This window comes from Balaenoptera musculus, chromosome 14 (genome assembly GCF_009873245.2).
Source record: "Balaenoptera musculus isolate JJ_BM4_2016_0621 chromosome 14, mBalMus1.pri.v3, whole genome shotgun sequence".
Taxonomy (NCBI): Eukaryota; Metazoa; Chordata; class Mammalia; order Artiodactyla; family Balaenopteridae; genus Balaenoptera; species Balaenoptera musculus.
The window spans coordinates 62,684,767-62,703,773 of record NC_045798.1 but is presented as its reverse complement, the minus strand read 5'-3'; the positions used below and the strand labels follow the sequence as shown (position 1 = coordinate 62,703,773).

The 19,007-nt window shown below is 34.8% G+C and overlaps 1 protein-coding gene across 7 annotated transcripts in view; it reads right to left on the bottom strand.

Annotated features, from left to right (window-relative positions):
• Positions 1-19,007, bottom strand: part of C14H18orf25 (chromosome 14 C18orf25 homolog) — an 84,507-nt gene that overhangs the window by 28,784 nt on the left and 36,716 nt on the right. The window contains exon 3 of one of the 7 annotated variants that reach the window (XM_036874218.1): positions 4,994-10,363. The exons of the other annotated variants lie outside the window; for them this stretch is intronic. Within the exon in view, the coding sequence (XP_036730113.1) occupies positions 9,972-10,363 (392 nt within the window). The 3' untranslated portion in view covers positions 4,994-9,971. Of the gene's footprint in view, positions 1-4,993; positions 10,364-19,007 lie in introns of those variants that run through there. 7 annotated transcript variants of the gene reach the window in all.

Below are 19,007 nucleotides of genomic sequence, written 5' to 3'. Positions count from 1 at the left end.
TTCAATATTCATGCTTGTAGAATAGATACATGCTTTAAAATGCTACCCTTTTCTAATATAAAAGCAAAAATAAAGTTTTCAGTCAACTATGAAACACATCCCTTACTACTGCCATTTTAAAATAAAATGCTTTTCCTCCCCCAACAGCTATTTATGAAGTGCAAGCAAATCACTTATTTCCATAAAGACTTTTTAATATCATCCAACAAATTAACATTAAACAGACCTATTTTATTAAACTCTTGACTATGAAGGAATACATATGCCAACGAATCATTAAAATAGAACAGAATGAAGGATTACTGTTTTAATACAAACATCCATTGTGTAAACTGTCACTAAACAAAACATGGAACACACACTTGGGGTACTTATCCCTTAAGACTAAGTTCCCAAACCATAGGTTTATGTAGCAACATTTTTAAAATAAAAAATGACCAAACATAAAAGTAAATGAGTTGTTAAGTGCCACCGTATAAGGAACAGACATATCACAATATGAAATTCTGACGATCATGACAATTTCAGTTGACTACTTAAGAATAATTTCCAATTCCCAAAAGGGTAAATCATGTTCATAAAATTCAACAGTGTGGCCTCAGTATCAGTTAGTAATGGGTTTTAGATCAAATAGCAAAACACTGGTTCATGTCTGACGTTTTTCTTTTCTAAAAAAGAAAAGAAAGCTGTAACATTTATGGAGTTCTCGTCAGAGTTCAAAATGATTATTATGGAATCAAGATACTGTGTGATGTCCAAATATTTGGTTGCAGAAGATATGAGGGTCAAGTACAATATTGACTATTTGACCAAATGTTCTATTTTTAAAAGGGCTTTATTAAGTGTTTTGTGTTTGAAAAAAAAAGTGATTTATTTTAAAATTTGTATCACAAATACCATTCACAACCTCTTGCCCTCACATTCCCCCCACCACAACCACCAAATTGAGGCAACAGGTCAACAGTCAAGTCAAAATTGTACCACTCCTACATGTGAAATCATGCAAAAAGTATAAGTGTATATGTACATGCAGAGTAACATCACCTACCCATGGAAATAACTTGTCTGAAAGTCTTCATCAGTAGGATATACAAGCATAAACTTGTTATCTGGCTTCATTCTTGTATCTTCCATATTTCCAAACAGCACACCTTATAGCTTAGCTTAAATTTAGTATTCATCATAAACAAAGACAGTAATATTTTCACATTTTAATTATACTTAAAAATTAAAATAAATTATCACTGTCAATTTTTATATCTAGTATATTCAAACAATGACAAGTCAGTACTAAACCAACTTTAATAAAGTAAAGGAAAGGTTGCCTTTCCAACTCTGCCTTCCAACAAGAAACCACAATTAAGGATCTTGTTTTCCAAGGTCACCTTACACTTATTATTAGCAAACCAAAATTAAATAAGATATGTTTAAAGCACTTAGCCTCAGGGCTTGGACTTTGAACCACTAAGTGTGAATATTAGCTAACTGATGGGGACAATTTATGATATTCTTTTAAAACACGATTCTTGCTACACAGCAGAATTAAGAGACAGGTAAGAGCCTTTTAAAATAAGTATCTCTTGAAGGAAAAAATAAAATCAAACCACTGAGGAGGAGCTAGAAAAACTCAGCATATTACAGAAGCAGCTATCTACACTTCCAGTTTGACTCTACCAATTCATTACAGGATGGAATAAACATGAAGCTACTGTGTCCTTCCTCTCGCTGATTGTTAAAACAACTGCGCCGCTACTAAGATTATTTTGACTTTCAAAAACATCAAAATAGTCACTTCAAGTAAAATTACACATGGAAACATTTCCAATTTAAAATGTAGTCACTAAGCAGTCCATGTTTACAACATAAAAGGTTATCCAAACCGTACATTCTCCCATTTGGTATCTGTCAATCCTACAACATCAATTTATAATGATGAACTTACTAGTTTTTCTATAGTCATTAAGAGCATCTCTCTATAAAGGTAAATTTAACACAATTATTTAATAACTACTTGGTCTGTAGTTAATCCAAGTGCTGTTTCTTCTCCTGATTGAAATATCTTGAAATTTTTGCTCCTCATTACAAGGGAAGAAAAATAAAAGGTCAAGCAATCCACCGACTATGTTTTATTTAAGAACATCAACTTGTCTATATTATGCTAGATAGGTTTGTGTCCTCTCTCTGACCTCCTAGTCTATAAACAGGTTCTAACTTTTCAAATACCAAAATACAGATGTATCTGTTCATCACACATTCCTGATACAGTGAAGTTTACCCCTGTGTGACTTTAAACCTTCTGTATTATTATCGAGAAATGTTTAATTTTATGAATTAGTTTCCTTTTATTCAAATATGTTCTCTTCTAAATCTCATGGAAAAAATTTGAATCACAAAAACAAAAAAACAAACCAAAACAAAGCCTAACATCCTCTACTACGTTTATCTCTGACAAATCCCTCTTTTCAAAGTTAACAACAAAAAGCACAGAATTTTAGAACTATATAATACATAATTTACCAGTCTCATTTTACAGATGAGAAATTTGAGTCCTCGGTAGCTGAAACCAGAATAGTTTACAGTTGTTATCAGTGGTGAGGGAATGGGAAATATACAGGATGAGACTGGGAGCAGCATAGGAAGTACACTGATTTTTGGCAGCAAATACGTAGGTTAAAGTCCTGCCTACTTCTTAACTGTATGACCCAGTTTGTTCACAGGGTTATGGTGAAGGTTAAAGATATAACACAGAACACAGTAGTTCAAATACTGGTCCAATGCCCCACCTTTCCATTATAATTAGCACCTACCTTACTTCATTATTTGCTTGCTTATCTTTGTATGTAAACTCTGCTGTACACAGCCTGCATGCAAGAAGCTTTGAGAACTCATCACTGACTGGGCTGGTGCCTTCTATCGGTCATAGATTAAGCCACTTGTTAAGTAAATGCTTTGCTGGGATTAATGAGGTCATCACACATGTGGCTTTCGTATTTTTGTTTGAAGTGAAATGTCAGCTTGGATGTATTTGTATGAAAGTGTTTCAAAGCCATATAGAGATCATTTGGGATTATTTCATATTTGACATCATTCTTGCCTACAGAGAGAGCCCTTCCACTGACACAAGTTTTGTCAGTCTCCCAGTATGAAATCTAATCAGATCTAGGAAACAGGAATTCCTCTTGTATCCCAGAGACATCTGGAAACATCACTCCTCCTTCTCTCTCTATTGCTAAGTCTTAGGCCCAAGAAAAGATGGGGCAAATGGACAAATACAGTGTTTGCTCATTCAATTCCCATTTCAATGGCTATAGTAATATACAATAAAACCCAGAATAAATTCCTTCTCTCCTCTTTACTACAGCCAATCTCCCAAAACCCCTCACTAGGAGAGAAAAAAAATCGACCTTGCTGCAAAGGACCCCATAGAGGTTCTGTTGCCCCAGTCATTAAAGGGCCTAATAAACCCAGTGCCATTATCTACAACATCTAGAGAGAGTGGGAGGGGGTGGAAATCACACTCAGCCTCAATCCAGATAGTGAGATTCAAAAAAAGTTACATCTGAAAGAAGAGTTCTTAGAAATTACCTAGCCAAGGAGTCTAAGAAGGAGGAGCATGTGTGTGGTGACCAAGTAAGGAAAAGAGGTGTAGGGGAAATAAGGTGTGGGCCTGAGGGACTGAGAGAAAGGGGAAAACCTCAAGAGTTGCAGAAGGGAATTTGCATTTTGGTAGAACCCACCCAATAAGAAAACAGCTTTTTCGTTACACATCTAAATATTTACCAAGATGAAAACTGATTATTTTGCAAATGAGAAAAAATACTTGAGAATACATATGCTGTATTGTATTACTATCAACCAACATATATATTAATATATATACACACATGGAGAGAGAACAATTTGAATAAAAAGAAAACAGTCATTTTCAAAGCGTCTCTTGGAAAAGATAACTACATCAACCAGAAAAGACAAAAAATCTATATAGAAAAGGGCCATCTCTAGAAAAACAACTTTAAATACCAAAAACTGTGTATCTTTTCTTTATAATAGTATCATAAAGCTATTTTAGCAAAAAGAAAAATAAGATAGTGCTAAATGAAAATGAAATGCAGCAATATGCACTGAAATTTTATGTTTAAGAGTTAAAAAAACATTTTAAAAATAAAACCGAGTCAATAACTATTCTGTACTTTTCGCATTATATTCATCTCAATTATTAAAAATTTAGATGTTATAGTTTCCAAGGGAGGAATAAAGTTTTAAGGATTACATCTGTTCTTACATCATACTGACAAAAAACAGGTCATTTTGCCCACCCAGAAAAGTTACCTATGATACTGATGAAGAGTTAACTTTGAAAGTATCAAAGAAGAGGTAAAAGGAAATATTCAAGATTAAATACAGAAAACAGGGCACTTGAAGAGGTCACCATCTTTCAATTTATCTTTGTATTTCAGGGACAAATCCACAACCTACTGCTTTGAGGATTCAGATCTATAGAGAACAAAACTAAAATATCTGCACTACATACACGAAGGAAGAAGATGAAAATTAGATATGACTTTAGCTACATCCTCATGTCTATGTACCCTGCAAAAGACACATCCATTCCGGCTTTTTGATTATTCCTCAATGTAGTCTAAATTTTGATATTTTCTAAATATTCCTCAATTTTTAATAGGATAACTTAGAAGGACATATAAAAGAGAAGACTCTCCACCTTTTATGTTAACACTGGTATTTTGTTATTTTCTTTTTTGATATACCAACTACAAAAAAACCTGAAAATTATCCGAAAAACATCATGTAAAATCTATTATTAGTGATACCTACAAACTAATGCCATTCATTTCTTATGGAAAAGCAGGTTTCCTGACTCAGGAACACCTAATGTGAATTAACTGGCAGGGAATCACTATAACTAATGTAATATGATCCTAAATAGAGTAACAAGAAACATTTCTTTTTTAAAATTTTTATTTATCTAGGTTAGTTGATACACTTCAAATGCAGAGATAGGTAAAAGATATAAAGAAAATGCAATAAAAATTAAAATCACAGTAATTTGATAACATTCTTCCCAAATCTTAAAGTTATAATATGAATACCTTCATTACCAAAGAATACATTTCCTCGTGGATTATTATTCCTTCATTTCTTAGGATATCTTCTACTTTAAGTTGTAGTAATTTAAGATACCATGAAAAGATCTACTCATTACTAGTAAACTAACAGTTTGGTTTCAATCCCCACTAACTTTCCTAAACTTCAGAGAAATTAAAAACAGAAATCAAGAAAAAAAATGAAAAGTATAGAACTCGGAAGTTATTCACGTTGATTACAATTAATGTACTCATACAACTGTTCTAGACAAATTAAAAAGACAAGTTTCTTATCTGTACAATGATTGAGGGCATATACACCATTTTTAGAGAAGATTTTGAAAATTATTCTTTGAGAACAATTTTTATTAGAACAAATTTAATATAAATTAATAAATTTTCAGTTTAATAAATTTGCTGAAATTGTTTTGATACTGTATTTTCTGACATGTGGAACTCCACAAAATCTTTTTCATTGTGCCCTCACTGTACCGTTTAAATAATACAAACGGAAGAGAGGAAATCAATACAAGTTAAACAAAATATAACAGGTAATTATTTTTAAAAGTCACCTTCTGTGAAATAACTTGCCTGTAATATGTTACTCTAAACAAATGATGATACATAGCATGAAGTCTATTCACCATCTTTCCTATAATTTTCATATAACTGTACCATCAGGCAAATTTAGCTGTATATTAAAAATGAAAATTATCAGTAATATCAATCTGGGTGCTTTGTTTTGCTCAACAAAAGGAATCACTATAGCATTTCTTTCATTAACAGCAGATTTAATACATTTAAAATGACTTCATTTCTAATATTCTGACTTGCATACAAATTTTAAGTAATAAATCTAATTAAATTGAGCTATACCTTGACCCAGAGACCAGAGTCTCTGCTGTTAAATATACCTAACACTAAGGAATGACAAAAGCAGTGATGCAAAATAAACTAGTTCATGTATATTCTTTTACTCAGTCGGCTAATGAAACAAACAAGCAGTCCAAACCTTTACTTGATAATCTAAGAAGTAAATTTTTCCCTCTAACTTTATCACCCTAACTAGTATGTGGGCAACTTTTTTTTAACACACATTTAGGAAGCAATAAATGGATATATTAATGACCTGAATCCATTAAAATCCCTGTAGACTATTGCATAGCTATGTCTCCAGCAACCTGCCAACTATAACATTAATAAAAATACAGAATTAATTATTTCAAAATTCTGAAGGTGGGTACACATACACGAGCACGTGCACAAACATACCCTCTTGAGACTAGGCTTATTCCTTTGACTTGGTAACAAAAAACAGGCTTTTCTCTTGGAGTCCCAAAATGACAGAACCTTTATTCTAAATTAAAAAAAAAAACAGAAAAAACACTTCATGCAAAATATTGTTTTAAGATTTTAACTTTACTGAACTGTGTTCTAAATTAAAATTTTATTTGAGCTCTTATTACACTCAAGTTTTAATAAGCACACAAAGTACACATCAATATAATTAAAAGTTATCATCTAATGAGTGGCTCGAATAACCTGATAATTCTAACCTGCTGATTAAATTCTCTTAAAATGATTAGGAATCTAACGTCCTAGAACACTGAACTAGTATAAACTAGGCAGAAAACAGTCTATAGACAGATTATTAGAAAACACATTTATCTTCACTGCCCCCCCCTTTTAAACACCAGCAACTAAATTCCATATGTACCCATTAGAGATGACATAATCCAGATACGGGATTATATTCTTAAATAAAAAGCATTTGGACCATGTCTAGATTAATGCTATAAGTTGAAAGAAGTTTCTGTCCAGCATTAGCCCTTTATACACTACAGAAAGTCCAAACAGGATACATTTCTTATCCTTCTTAAAATTCTAGGAAAATTAAGGGAATTAAAGGGAAGTTAAGGGAAGACCACTAGGCACTTCTAAAACAATACCTACATAAAAATGCCACCACATAATCCAAAAATAATTCCCACTTCTTTGTATTAGTACGTATAAGTACTATAATCTTAGGAATACAGACTTTGCCTCAGTGAAAGAGAATTCAACAATCCACAACAGCAGTCAAGTTTTTTAAAAACTATTAAAACTACTTCAAATACTTAATACTTCTTTGTCCAAAATACAAAAAACAAATTTTTCTGAAAGAAGAATTTTTAAATTGTGCAATCTGGAAAAGGTATAATCACTTTAAAGCACAGCTCATATTAAAAAAACTACTGTTTTTCAAAACAATACTCTTTAAGACGACAACACATTTTCAAGGCACTGTGAGAAACTGAAAATCAGGGGGAAATCTGTATATATGTTTCTGCTATAGAATTATTCTTAAGGTTAAACTCTCCAAACCACAAAATGTCAATTTTTACTTCAGAATAAATTTTAATATTTTGGCATATATTCTATGAATTAAATCAATATATTCTGGTGTTCCTTTTCTTTCCATCAAAACCTCTCTTACCACATCTTTATCCAAAATTATGTAGAAAAGGCTTCCCAAAATTATTAACACCTTCTCAAATATTCAAAATATTATTTTTACCTTGAATATCAATTATTAAAACCTATGTTTGATAATTCCATTCAATTCACATTTTTCTCTAAAAGGCAAAAAAAATCTGTAGACCTCCTACTCTGTTATCTAATAACAACAAGAATTAGAATATATCCCAGTCAATACTAGGAATATGTCTATATGTTATTCTTAAAGGATTCATTAATTATTTTCTATTTTAAAATTAAAAGGCATTCCACTACATGCTTAATATATGAAATATTAAATCATGAAACAAAAAAGAAACCTGTTAAGTGCCTGAAGCAGTTTATACATGCATAGAAAAGCAGTCATGTTAACATGCTGAAATTAAATTAACATTTTCTTATATCTAAGAGTCCATGTCTAGTAAAATCTGTGATCCCAGGGAGAAGTTGAAGACAGAACAAACTTCCCTGAAAACATCTCAACTACAAGTAAAGATTACAGATTAGTTAAAAACCTGTCAGTCACCCAAAACCAATCTGTTCTTCCTGTTGACATAAAACTTAATTAAAAAAAAAATTGGCTGAAGTAGTTTACAAGTGTTGCACTATCATTTCAGAGAAACTCCCAATTCTCATATATCAAGTTCTAAAAAGAAAAAAACCACAATAGTCATTTTTCACTTCAAAACTAGAAAAGCAAAATAAATTGACTCAGTCTATTACAGTTAATTTACAAGGTATAAATGTCTGAATACAGAACTAAATAGAAAAAGTGGTGACAATTTTTCTGAGTAGTTACTGGTAAATTACCAAAATAAAACAGAGGTCTTTATTGTTTATACAGTTGACCCTTGAACAACACAAGGGTTGGGGCTCCCACCCGCTGCACAGTTGAAGAAAATCCACATAAAGTGTTACAGTCTGTGGTTCTGCATCCACGAATTCAATCAAGCTCAGATTGTACAGAACTACAGTACATATTTAGTGAAAAAATCTGCATATAAGTGGACCTATGCAGTTCAAACTCCTGTTGTTCTTGTGTCAACTATACATGAAACTCCAAATATGCCACCTATCTTTCCTCTTGCAAAACACAGAATTAGATTTTTTCCAAAGTTGCAACTACATTAAATATTAAAATAATTAACCTTACTCATATTGAGAAGCTATTAAGTTATAAATTTGAAGGGAAAGACTACTAAATTTTTATTATAAGTAAACCCAGTAGAAAGTACAATTAAAAGAAAACAGGTAATGTTAGCAAAGTTATATATTCCTACTGAAAATTTTCTTCCTAATTTAGCTTTTTCTCACAATATTCCTACCAACCCAGAAAAGATAAAATACCAGTATCTCCCAGTCCTAGGCCACACATTAAAAATCTATCATGTTGCAAAACCTTTCAATGCTGTGCTATTTTCTCCCCTTTGACACACTCCATGGGCTCTTTAACATGCCATTTATTTTCAGTCCAGGGATTGAAAACAAAATTAAATTGGTAGTACATTAGCCAATACACTTAGTCACTAGTAATTTAAAAACCCATTCAATACACACCCTTAATAGAGTGACCATTTCATCTGTATCCTCTAGAGGTACCCTTTACATCAGAGTACCAAACAATTCCACTGGATGATGTCTGCCAGGTTATTGGCTCAGGCACTGAGCTTTAAGTTAAAGCTCAAAATAAAAATTTATCTATGTAACAATGAAAACTACTACTTTTCTCATGCATGAAATCAAACTCCTTTCTAATCCGCTTTCCCTACAGTATCTTGCATAGTAGGTACAGAGCATTAATTTGCTCGAAAAGTCATTCATTCTTCCTGCATACAAAGGCTATTTAATATAATTCATTAAAGACTAGCAACAAATTAGTTCATTAAATGACATACGAAAGAATGATATAAAAACGTTCATGCAATATATTCACTCATGACCTCCAGAGTGGGATTAATTACATCATTCCTCCTATTGGAATTAGAAGGGAGTCAACAGTGTTTGTAGAGAATAATGCTAAGAGACTCTCAGGGAATTAACTACTTACCTACCTTGGATTCACTAAGATTCCCTATTTTATATTTTTGCATGAAAAAAGCATAAAGATGAGGATCACTCCTACCATCGTATAAATATGGTTCTATGTTCCAACCACATATAACAAAACTCAAGCTAGAATTTATCAAACTCTGTTCTGAATATCTAATTTTTTAAAAAGAAACTGTTTAGTATTATAATTTTTAAAACATCATCAAAAGAAACTTACAATGGGCAAAAGCATATTCTTTCTTACACAATTCAAAAAGCAGATAGTTAACACAATTTTGTGATAGATTCAAAGGTTGTTTTGTAATATTCCCATTTTCAGCAAAGTTAATTGGAAAACTGTAATGTCTTTGAGAACTCTAAAGTACTGTCAACACTGTGACAAGTCACAAAGGGCTGCTGTGGCAGTTCTTGGGAATCAGGCATCTGCATGTAAGCACCTGATTGGGTGACAGGGGAAATTCTTTGGCCAACTAGTTGCATTTTAAGTTCCCTGGGTTCCAGTAGCTGCTTGTTCTCTTCGCCAGTGTCAAGTAGAGTTAGCTTTTCCATCCACACTAGGAACTTCTCCTCTTTCTGCCTCTGCATCTTGGAAGAACAGTTCATGGCCTCTTCTAGGACACTGCCTATGCAGCACCTATCACACACAGCACCCCTGTCAAGTAATCCTGGAATTTCCCTGGGCGCTCCTTCAGATCTCCCAGCACAATTGAAGTCAGCTTTAAAGACATTGAGGCCATTTGATAAAACATCGTTAAAACAGAAAACTGTATTTTTATTAAGACATGCTTATTCAGGAAAATGGCATAAGCATTACTAAGAACAGCCATATAGGTATAGCACTCATAAGGGGCACTTAAATTAATTAACCAAACAAAAGTAGGTAATTCTGAGAAACAAAACATGATACTACCATTTTTCATAGCTTCACTGAATCTGCGGGGGATTGTGTATTCTGTTACTATACAACTAACCATTAATCTGTAACAGTGGTTTTCAACCTTTGCTGAACATAAAGACCTGGAATGGTTTAACAAATACCAAAACCTAGGTGGCTCCCAGACATTAGAGGTTTGTTTTAAGCTCCCCAGGTGATTCTAATGTACAGCCTTGATTGAAAACCACTGCATCCCTGAATATTTTCACACTATGACTTTAAAATTCTAAAAGTTGTTTTGACAGCTGACCCATAATAAATCAGTATACAATAATTGTCAGCTAATTGATTTTTATCAAATGCTCTTGTTTTAAGCTAAAAAAATTTTTTTCCTTATGGAAAAACCACATAGAGGGGACTTCCCTGGTGGTCCAGTGGTTAAGAATCTGCCTTCCAATGCAGGGACATGGGTTCGATCCCTGGTCGGGGAACTAAGATCCCACATGCTGCAGGGCAACTAAGCCTATGCGCTCTAGAGCCCACGCGCCACAAGTAGAGAGCCCACATGCTGCAACTACTGAGGCTGCGCACTCTAGAGCCTGAGTGCCAAAAGGAAAAATCCCGCTTGCCACAACGAAGATCCCATGTGCCGCAACTAAGACCTGACTTAGCCAAATTAAAAAAAAAAAAAAAACCCACAGAGGATATGCATAATCCATGTATACCTCTGGGTCAGTTTTTTATAAACCCTGGTCTGTGCAAGGTGCTAAAAGGTATGCCTCAAAAAAAAAAAAGTTTTGTGGTTAAGTTTGGGATACACTACAAATCATATCCTCCCCACTTTGGAGAGCACATTAACGGCTCCGAGTTGTCCTGCAGTAAAGAAATCTGCTTCCACATGATCCAGCACTTTCCAAATGTGTGAATAGTGTACAGCTATTAATAGCAAGTAGAACAGTGGTTTCATAGGATTCTAGTTTTAGGATATGCTCCTCTACATACAGTGTTTTATCCTTGAACTAGGCCAGATCAGCTTTGGTTTGGGTCCCATATACTTTGGGTTTCTAATAAAACTAATTATACTGAACTCTTCATTTCTTCAGGGAGCTATTAAAAATGTTACCTCCTCAGACCACTCTTGACTACAATATCTAAAATAGCTTTTCTACCCCATCCTTAGTCCATCTTTATCTCATCTCTTATATCCTGCTTTATTATCATAGTGTATATCGCTACCTGATAGCATATGATGAATTCATTTATTATCTGTCTCCTCAGACAAGATTAAGTTTCATGAGGGCAGGGACTTTTCATTCACTATTGCATTCCCAATGCCGCATAGTAGGTGCCCAAATATTTGCTGAATGAATGACTGATGGAATCAATCAATCTTGGCCTTATACCATCTACCTATACCAAGAAGTCTTATAAAGAACTACCCTATGGGGCTTCCCTGGTGGCGCAGTGGTTGAGAATCTGCCTGCCAATGCAGGGCACACGGGTTCGAGCCCTGGTCTGGGAGGATCCCACATGCCGCGGAGCAACTAAGCCCGTGAGCCACAATTGCTGAGCCTGCGCGTCTGGAGCCTGTGCTCCGCAACAGGAGAGGCCGCGATAGTGAGAGGCCCGCGCACCGCGATGAAGAGTGGCCCCCACTTGCCACAACTAGAGAAAGCCCTCACACAGAAACGAAGACCCATACACAGCCATAAATAAATAAAATTTAAAAAAAAAAAAAAAAAGAACTACCCTATGAAATGCTCTGTTGTATTTATCTCAGGGTATTTCTGAAAATATGGTTTACTTTATCTCACAGTGATTTTTTATGAATAGACAAAAGAAAAATTTCCCAGGTCTCAGTATCAAGAAAAGAAGTGTTTCTCCTAGAAAATGAGAACTGCTTATGTCATGCCACCTCTTTTCAATGCCTAAAAGACCATGGGACAAATTTTTAGCCCAATTCTACCTAGCAAACAAAAACCTCATGAAGTTTATTGTTATCAACTTTCCCTCTAACTTCATTTCATTCCTTCTCCCCTGATTACTCCATTCCATCCCCTTTCTTCACATTAAAAAAAAAAAAAAACAAGGGCTTCCTTGGTGGCACAGTGGTTAAGAATCTGCCTGCCAATGCAGGGGACATGGGTTCAAGCCCTGGTCCGGGAAGATCCCACATGCCACGGAGCAACTAAGCCCATGCGCCACAACTACTGAGCCCGCGCTCTAGAGCCCATGAGCCACAACTACTGAAGCCCCCGTGCCTAGAGCCCGTGCTCCGCAACGAGAAGCCACCGCAGTGAGAAGCCCACGCATCGCAACAAAGAGTAGCCTCCCCGCTCGCCACAACTAGAGAGCCTGCAAGCAGCAACGAAGACCCAACGCAGCCAAAAATAAATTAATAAAATAAATTTATTTTTTAAAAAACCACCTTATTTATAAGTAAACTTCCTCAAGAAGGGCATACCTTTCCCCAAAGTGTAACATATTTAGCTTACGGAAAGTCTAAATGGAATTTAAAGAACACTAAACTTTCTTTAAACAGTTTATCCCCATTATAAGTGCTGGGTAAACTGAAGTGTACAGGACAGGAAATGATATGATTACTTTGATGTTTCAGATTCTGGCGCTGCTTATTTTTCAACAAACACTGGAAAATGAGTATTTAAAAGCTGAATTCAAAAAACTGGTGTGAGAATACTTATGCTAAGGACAGTGAGATAAGTTGCAGCCTCATAAAGATGACTACCAGCAATAAATACTGAAAACAAGACATTTTGAAGTCTTAAAAAGAGGACCCAATTATACGTGTCAAAACCCACAGAATGCACAACACCAAGTGTGAACCCTAATGGAAACTGTGGACTCTGAGTGATAATATGTCAATCTAGGTTCATCGATTATAAGAAATGTACCTTTCTGTGGGGGTGTTGATAGTGGAAGAGGCTGTACACATGTGAGGACAGGAATAAGTGGGAAATCTCTGCACCTTCTGCTTAATTTTGCTGTGAACCTACAACTGCTCTAAAAAACACATTAAAAAAAGCAAACAACAACCAGGGACCATATTCTCACCTTAAACACACATATGTCCTTTTATTAACACTAAAATATATCCTACTTTGAGAAAGACATCAAAAGCAAAGCTTATGCTTTTGCATACACAAAGTTTTTAAAGGCACTCACTTTAGGAAATAAGCTAGGAAAAGCAGGCTGAAAATAATACCTTGGTGCTTTAACGTTAGAGATTGCCAAAGGATACCCACCAGTAAGATTTCAAAGCTTCTAAATTTAAGGTAACATTATCCAGACACTGTAGCATAGAGAAAACCACATTTAAACAATGCATGCTTCTAAAATAATCACTTAAATGGAGTAAAATTTAAAGGTGCTTATGTTTATTAATTACTAATAACATATTTAAAAACTAGATGCCACTGTTCAGAACCTAACTGAAGCAGACTACCAGTTTTACAATGATTTTTAGCTATGGGAGACTTAACATATCACTTTGATTCACTGCGTAGTTCTCAGCCTGGCTGCCCACTGCCATCACCTGGGAGCTTAAAAATGCTGGTGCCTTTATGCTAAGTGAAATAAGTCCAAGAAAGACAAATACTGTATGATCTCACTTGCATGTGGAATCTTAAAAAAACCAAACTCATAAAAACACAGAGCAGTTTGGTGGAGAGTACGGGGTGCAGCAAGGATGAGTGAAGGTGATCAAATAGGACAAACTTCCAGTTATAAGATGAGTAAGTTCTGGGGATGTAATACAGCATGGTGGCTATAGTTAACAATACTGTATTGTATATTTGAGAGTTGCTAAGAGAGCAGATCTTAAAACTTCCCAACACACAAATTATAACTATGTGAAGTGAGAGGCGTGTTAACTAACCCTACTGTGCTAATCATTTCGCAATATATACATTTATCAAATCAACACGTTGTATACCTTAAACTTACACAATGTTATATGTCAACTGTATCTCAAAAAAGCTGGGAGAAAAATGCTGAAGCCTGGGTCAGATCCAGAGATTCTGATTTAATTGGTCTGCAGTGGGGTCTGGGCATCATAAGTTTTAAATGCTCCCACCCCCCCAACAAGTGATTCTAACATATAGCCAGACTGAAAACTGCACAGATATTACCTGCTTTGTTTGCATTTACTAATCACTTTTCAGGCAGTCTTCAACTGATTACTCAGTCTCTGTGTCTTGTTATCAATGTATTTAGTGAGTCCCCTAAATAGCTACCAAAATACAATCAGATTACAGAGGCTTAAATTGGGGACATGGGGCTTTTAGTCACTTCATATTCAATATAGGAAAAAGGTCATGGAATTCCTAACATGGGTTTGGGGGTCTTATCTTCTACCATGAGTTGCTACTGCTTAAATTAATAATAATATTTTTCAAGTAATTCAATCCCCAGTAGGTTAAGAATCCTCACAAATCAATTAAAAAAAACAAGTGTAGCAAGAGGAAAATGTGCAAAGAACATGAATAGACTGTTTACCAAAAGAATACAAATGGCCAATATGATTTTTCAACTTCATTAGTGATCAAAGAAATGCAAATTAAAACAAAGATACAATTCATCCATCAAACCAGCAACATTTTTATAAACACTCAATAGAAAGAATATAATGCAACAAATACTCAAGCTCCTGGATGGAATAAACTTAATAAAGTACTAAAAAGTAGTTTGGCAGTATGTGTCAAGAGCCTTAAAGTGTTCATACCCTTCCTCATAATAGCAAAAACTAAAAACAGCCCAAAGGGCCAGGAGTAGGGAAGTTATTTTATAGTTAGCTAAATTATTCAAAATCCATACATGGTTTTAGGGAGACTATTGTGTTTTGGTTAAAGGCTCAAAATGCAATGTTAGAGGGAAAGAAAGAAGTATACATAGTATGATAAATTTTGTTACATATTATGGAAGGCAATATACTTAAATGTTAACAAAAGCAGGATTTTAATCTTATACATCACATTTTTCTATCTTCAAAATTTCCTACAAAGGATTTACTAAAGAAATTTTTTTCATTTCCAAGTAAGAGTTAATTGATCAAGCGTAGTAAGTCTCCACCTCAGAAAAACTGTAAGGTAAAATGATAGCTTATCATGAGGAATTTCACTGTATAATCGTGTGTGGTGAGTAGTGAGTGCTGAGATCCTAGCTTCAGTAGGACTGAGCTGCGCCTGGCCACATGGATTGAGGATTCAGATGATCTTAAACAGGTGTCCTCAGCAGCCTCCCTGACATTCTCCAACAAAGATCGATTAGATTTTCTAAAATGCAAACCAGCCAAGACAACTGACCCTTACCTACCAAGGTGGATACTATTCTTGGAACCTCAGTCTGAGTGGGCACTTGCATGGTGGACTATTAAACCACACAAAAGCAGGTCATTATAGCCAAGACAAGATGAAGCTACCCGGAGGTTTATTCTATGCTAAATATTTATGAAAAACAACGGTCACTGGAAAAACTCTTCCCTGCTGCCCACCTACAATGATGCATGTAATCTGGTCTGTTCAGAGAATTTTTGAACTGAAGTCTGATGTCACAGACTTATTCACATTCACTTAATCAAAATTCCCTGCAGGGAATTCCCTGGCAGTCCAATTGTTAAGGCTCTGAGTTTTCACTGCTGCGGGCCCAGGTTCAATCCCTGTTCGGGGAACTAAGATCCCACAAGCCGTGTGTCATGGCCAAAAAAAAAAAAAACAAACTCCCTGCAAGAGCAGCCTTTACAGCTCTAGTCTCAAAGTGATTTTACAGAAAAACTGACCCCTCAACCCCCGAAGAAATAATGCTCTAATAATAAAGTACGAAGATTAGTAATACAAAAAGATCATCTATAAATGAGACACTCAATAAAAGCCTTGAATACTCAAGACTACCACATAGTATTTTCACATTAATATCCACTACAAAATACTCTATTTTTGCTCATCTCTAAGTCCCCCAAATGAAAGAACTGCCAGAATTATCTTGATATGATACCTCCAGATTCTTAAAAGAGCAATATAGTTCCAAAAACTTCAAGGAAAGAATGATCTAGTGTGGATACTAAGCTGCCTGTCAGTTAACTGTTAACTAAAGCAACAACAAAACCACTTCATAAACATCTACTGTCCAAATATCAAACTCAATTTTTAAGCATCACCATGCACTATATAAGTCTGCAGCATTAATTATTTCCACTCTATAAAAGAAAATGCATTAATTGTTCAACTGTTTGGCATAAGTGAATATTTAGCAAAATTCCTTCAATGTTTAAGCTGCTGCCAAACAAAAGTTTATAAATACAGCAATTCTGAATTACTAAATTAGTTGTACCTTGATGAAAGCATATAGCAAGAATCTCAGTTTTTACTTTTCCTCTTGGTTTCCATTCTGTATAAACAGCTGGATTCAAATTTCAAATTCCAAGAGATTCGCTGTTAGGTACATCCAGTTTAAGTTCACCTGAATGTCCATGGTGTTGCACTCATCTTCTAAGTCAGTTCACAATTTATCCTATCTTTACAATCTATACAACTTTTCAACAACTGCCTTGCTATAAGGTAGAGTGTATCCCCTCTGCCCCAAAGTTATAATGTGATTCAAGAAACTGAGGTATACATAATTATGACATCAGAAATGAAAAATGTCAAAATTTTTCGGGGTAACAATGTGGATAATTGAAGTGAACTTCCTAATATTTAAACTTAGGATATTCTATCTTTGCTGCTTTGCATAATTCCAGGAAAGACCATTCACAGCTCCTTATGTGTACAGCGCCTTCTGAAACTTTGTGGTGCACAGCCTAGGCAGTTATATACAGTGGCCCTGCAGCTTACCTCCCATTTGATTCTCCATGATTACCTTAGAAAACTCTACATATTTTCAAAATCCACCAACTTATTAAGTGTTGTGCACAACAGAAACTAAATTACAGATTCAGGTAATTTACTTTGGTGTTTTGGTTAGTATACAATTCAGAATAGACAAGAAACAGAAGACTGATGTTTTAGAAGTTTTAGACACTGGTCAAGGTAGTCAATTAGCAAAGAGGTTTGGAAAATATGAACAAAGCACACCTAACCTATTTAAGCCAAACAGGGAGAATGCCCATGAAGATATTTCTCATGCCACCTCTACAATGGGGTCTATCTTCAAAGAGCACTTTGTTCACCCACCTTCTCCCTTTCCATAAAAAGACAAAGTATTGGGCAGTTACATAAAAATCTATTTAGTGAGTGGGATTAAGTAAGCACTATATCAAGAGATCTATCATGATCCTGATTAATAGATTAGAACAGGACATAAGAATGCATAAACAATTGTATAGGTGTTAATATAGCTTTCTTTAAAATATTAAATGTAAATCTGAAATACACCTAGAACCTGCCTTAGAACAACCCCAAAGTTTGCTTCTCTCATGCAGTCATCTGATGAGTTTCAATTAAATCCCCTCCCCCCAGTAATTTTAACATAAGGAACTACCAAAGGAATTCAATAGACATTAAAACAGTAAGCATTTCTAACGATTGTTAAAAACTCATATTTAATATACTATATGGATGATGCTTTTATTTTAAGTTGAACACCTATAAAATCATTCTTGTTACTGAGTTTCTGTAAGTTTGGTTAGCTATAGGTTTAATTAACCAATATGATTTTTCTTGAAATATTCTTTGTATATCAGCAATATGCTGACGTATAGAAAAAGAACCATTTCAGAAAACTAGGAGGAAAAAACACAGTCACCCATAAAACTTTGAAAACCAAAACTTCCCCCTTTAACGTAGCCATAAATAATGCTGTCATGATCTATTAAATGCCACGTACTTTACAGAATGTTCCTAATTGAAAGAGTCTCTTCAATAACGAGAATTCACCCAAGAACCATTCAGACCTCATCTTTCTTCCACTATGAAATCTCAAGACTGCCTTCATAGTACATACAACAGTACCAGACGTAGTAATATGGAGAAAGCAGATGTGTCAAACATGTAATAAATTACAGACTCTTATACCAGTAAGAGATGGAACAGCAGATTTTTCTGTACTTTTTAAACTTGGGGGCGTTAAGGGGGAAATTTTGCAAAAAACATTCCTCTCAATGCAAGTGACAACTAGCTAAACATGCACTGAATTGGGGGGGGGGCACATAAAACTACTGTTTCAGGAGGAATAGTTATTAGAAACCTTTAACGAAAGGTAGAACATGTTATTTCAGACACCATAAGCTCGAGTGCAGTGGCTATATAATAAAGGAAGGTGCCTATTCCTGAGGAAAACGTACTTAGTAATAATGCTGAACAGTGAGTATTACATCTAAGTAGTGCTAGAAAGGCAATGATGGGAATTCAGGTAATGTGTTACGGAGAGAAACTTGTGAGAAATTCCATTACTTAAAAATAATGCTGTCCCTATCATTAAGTATTTTTTTTGGCTGATGTGCTAAAGTGCACTGGAAACCTCAGAACAGGTTT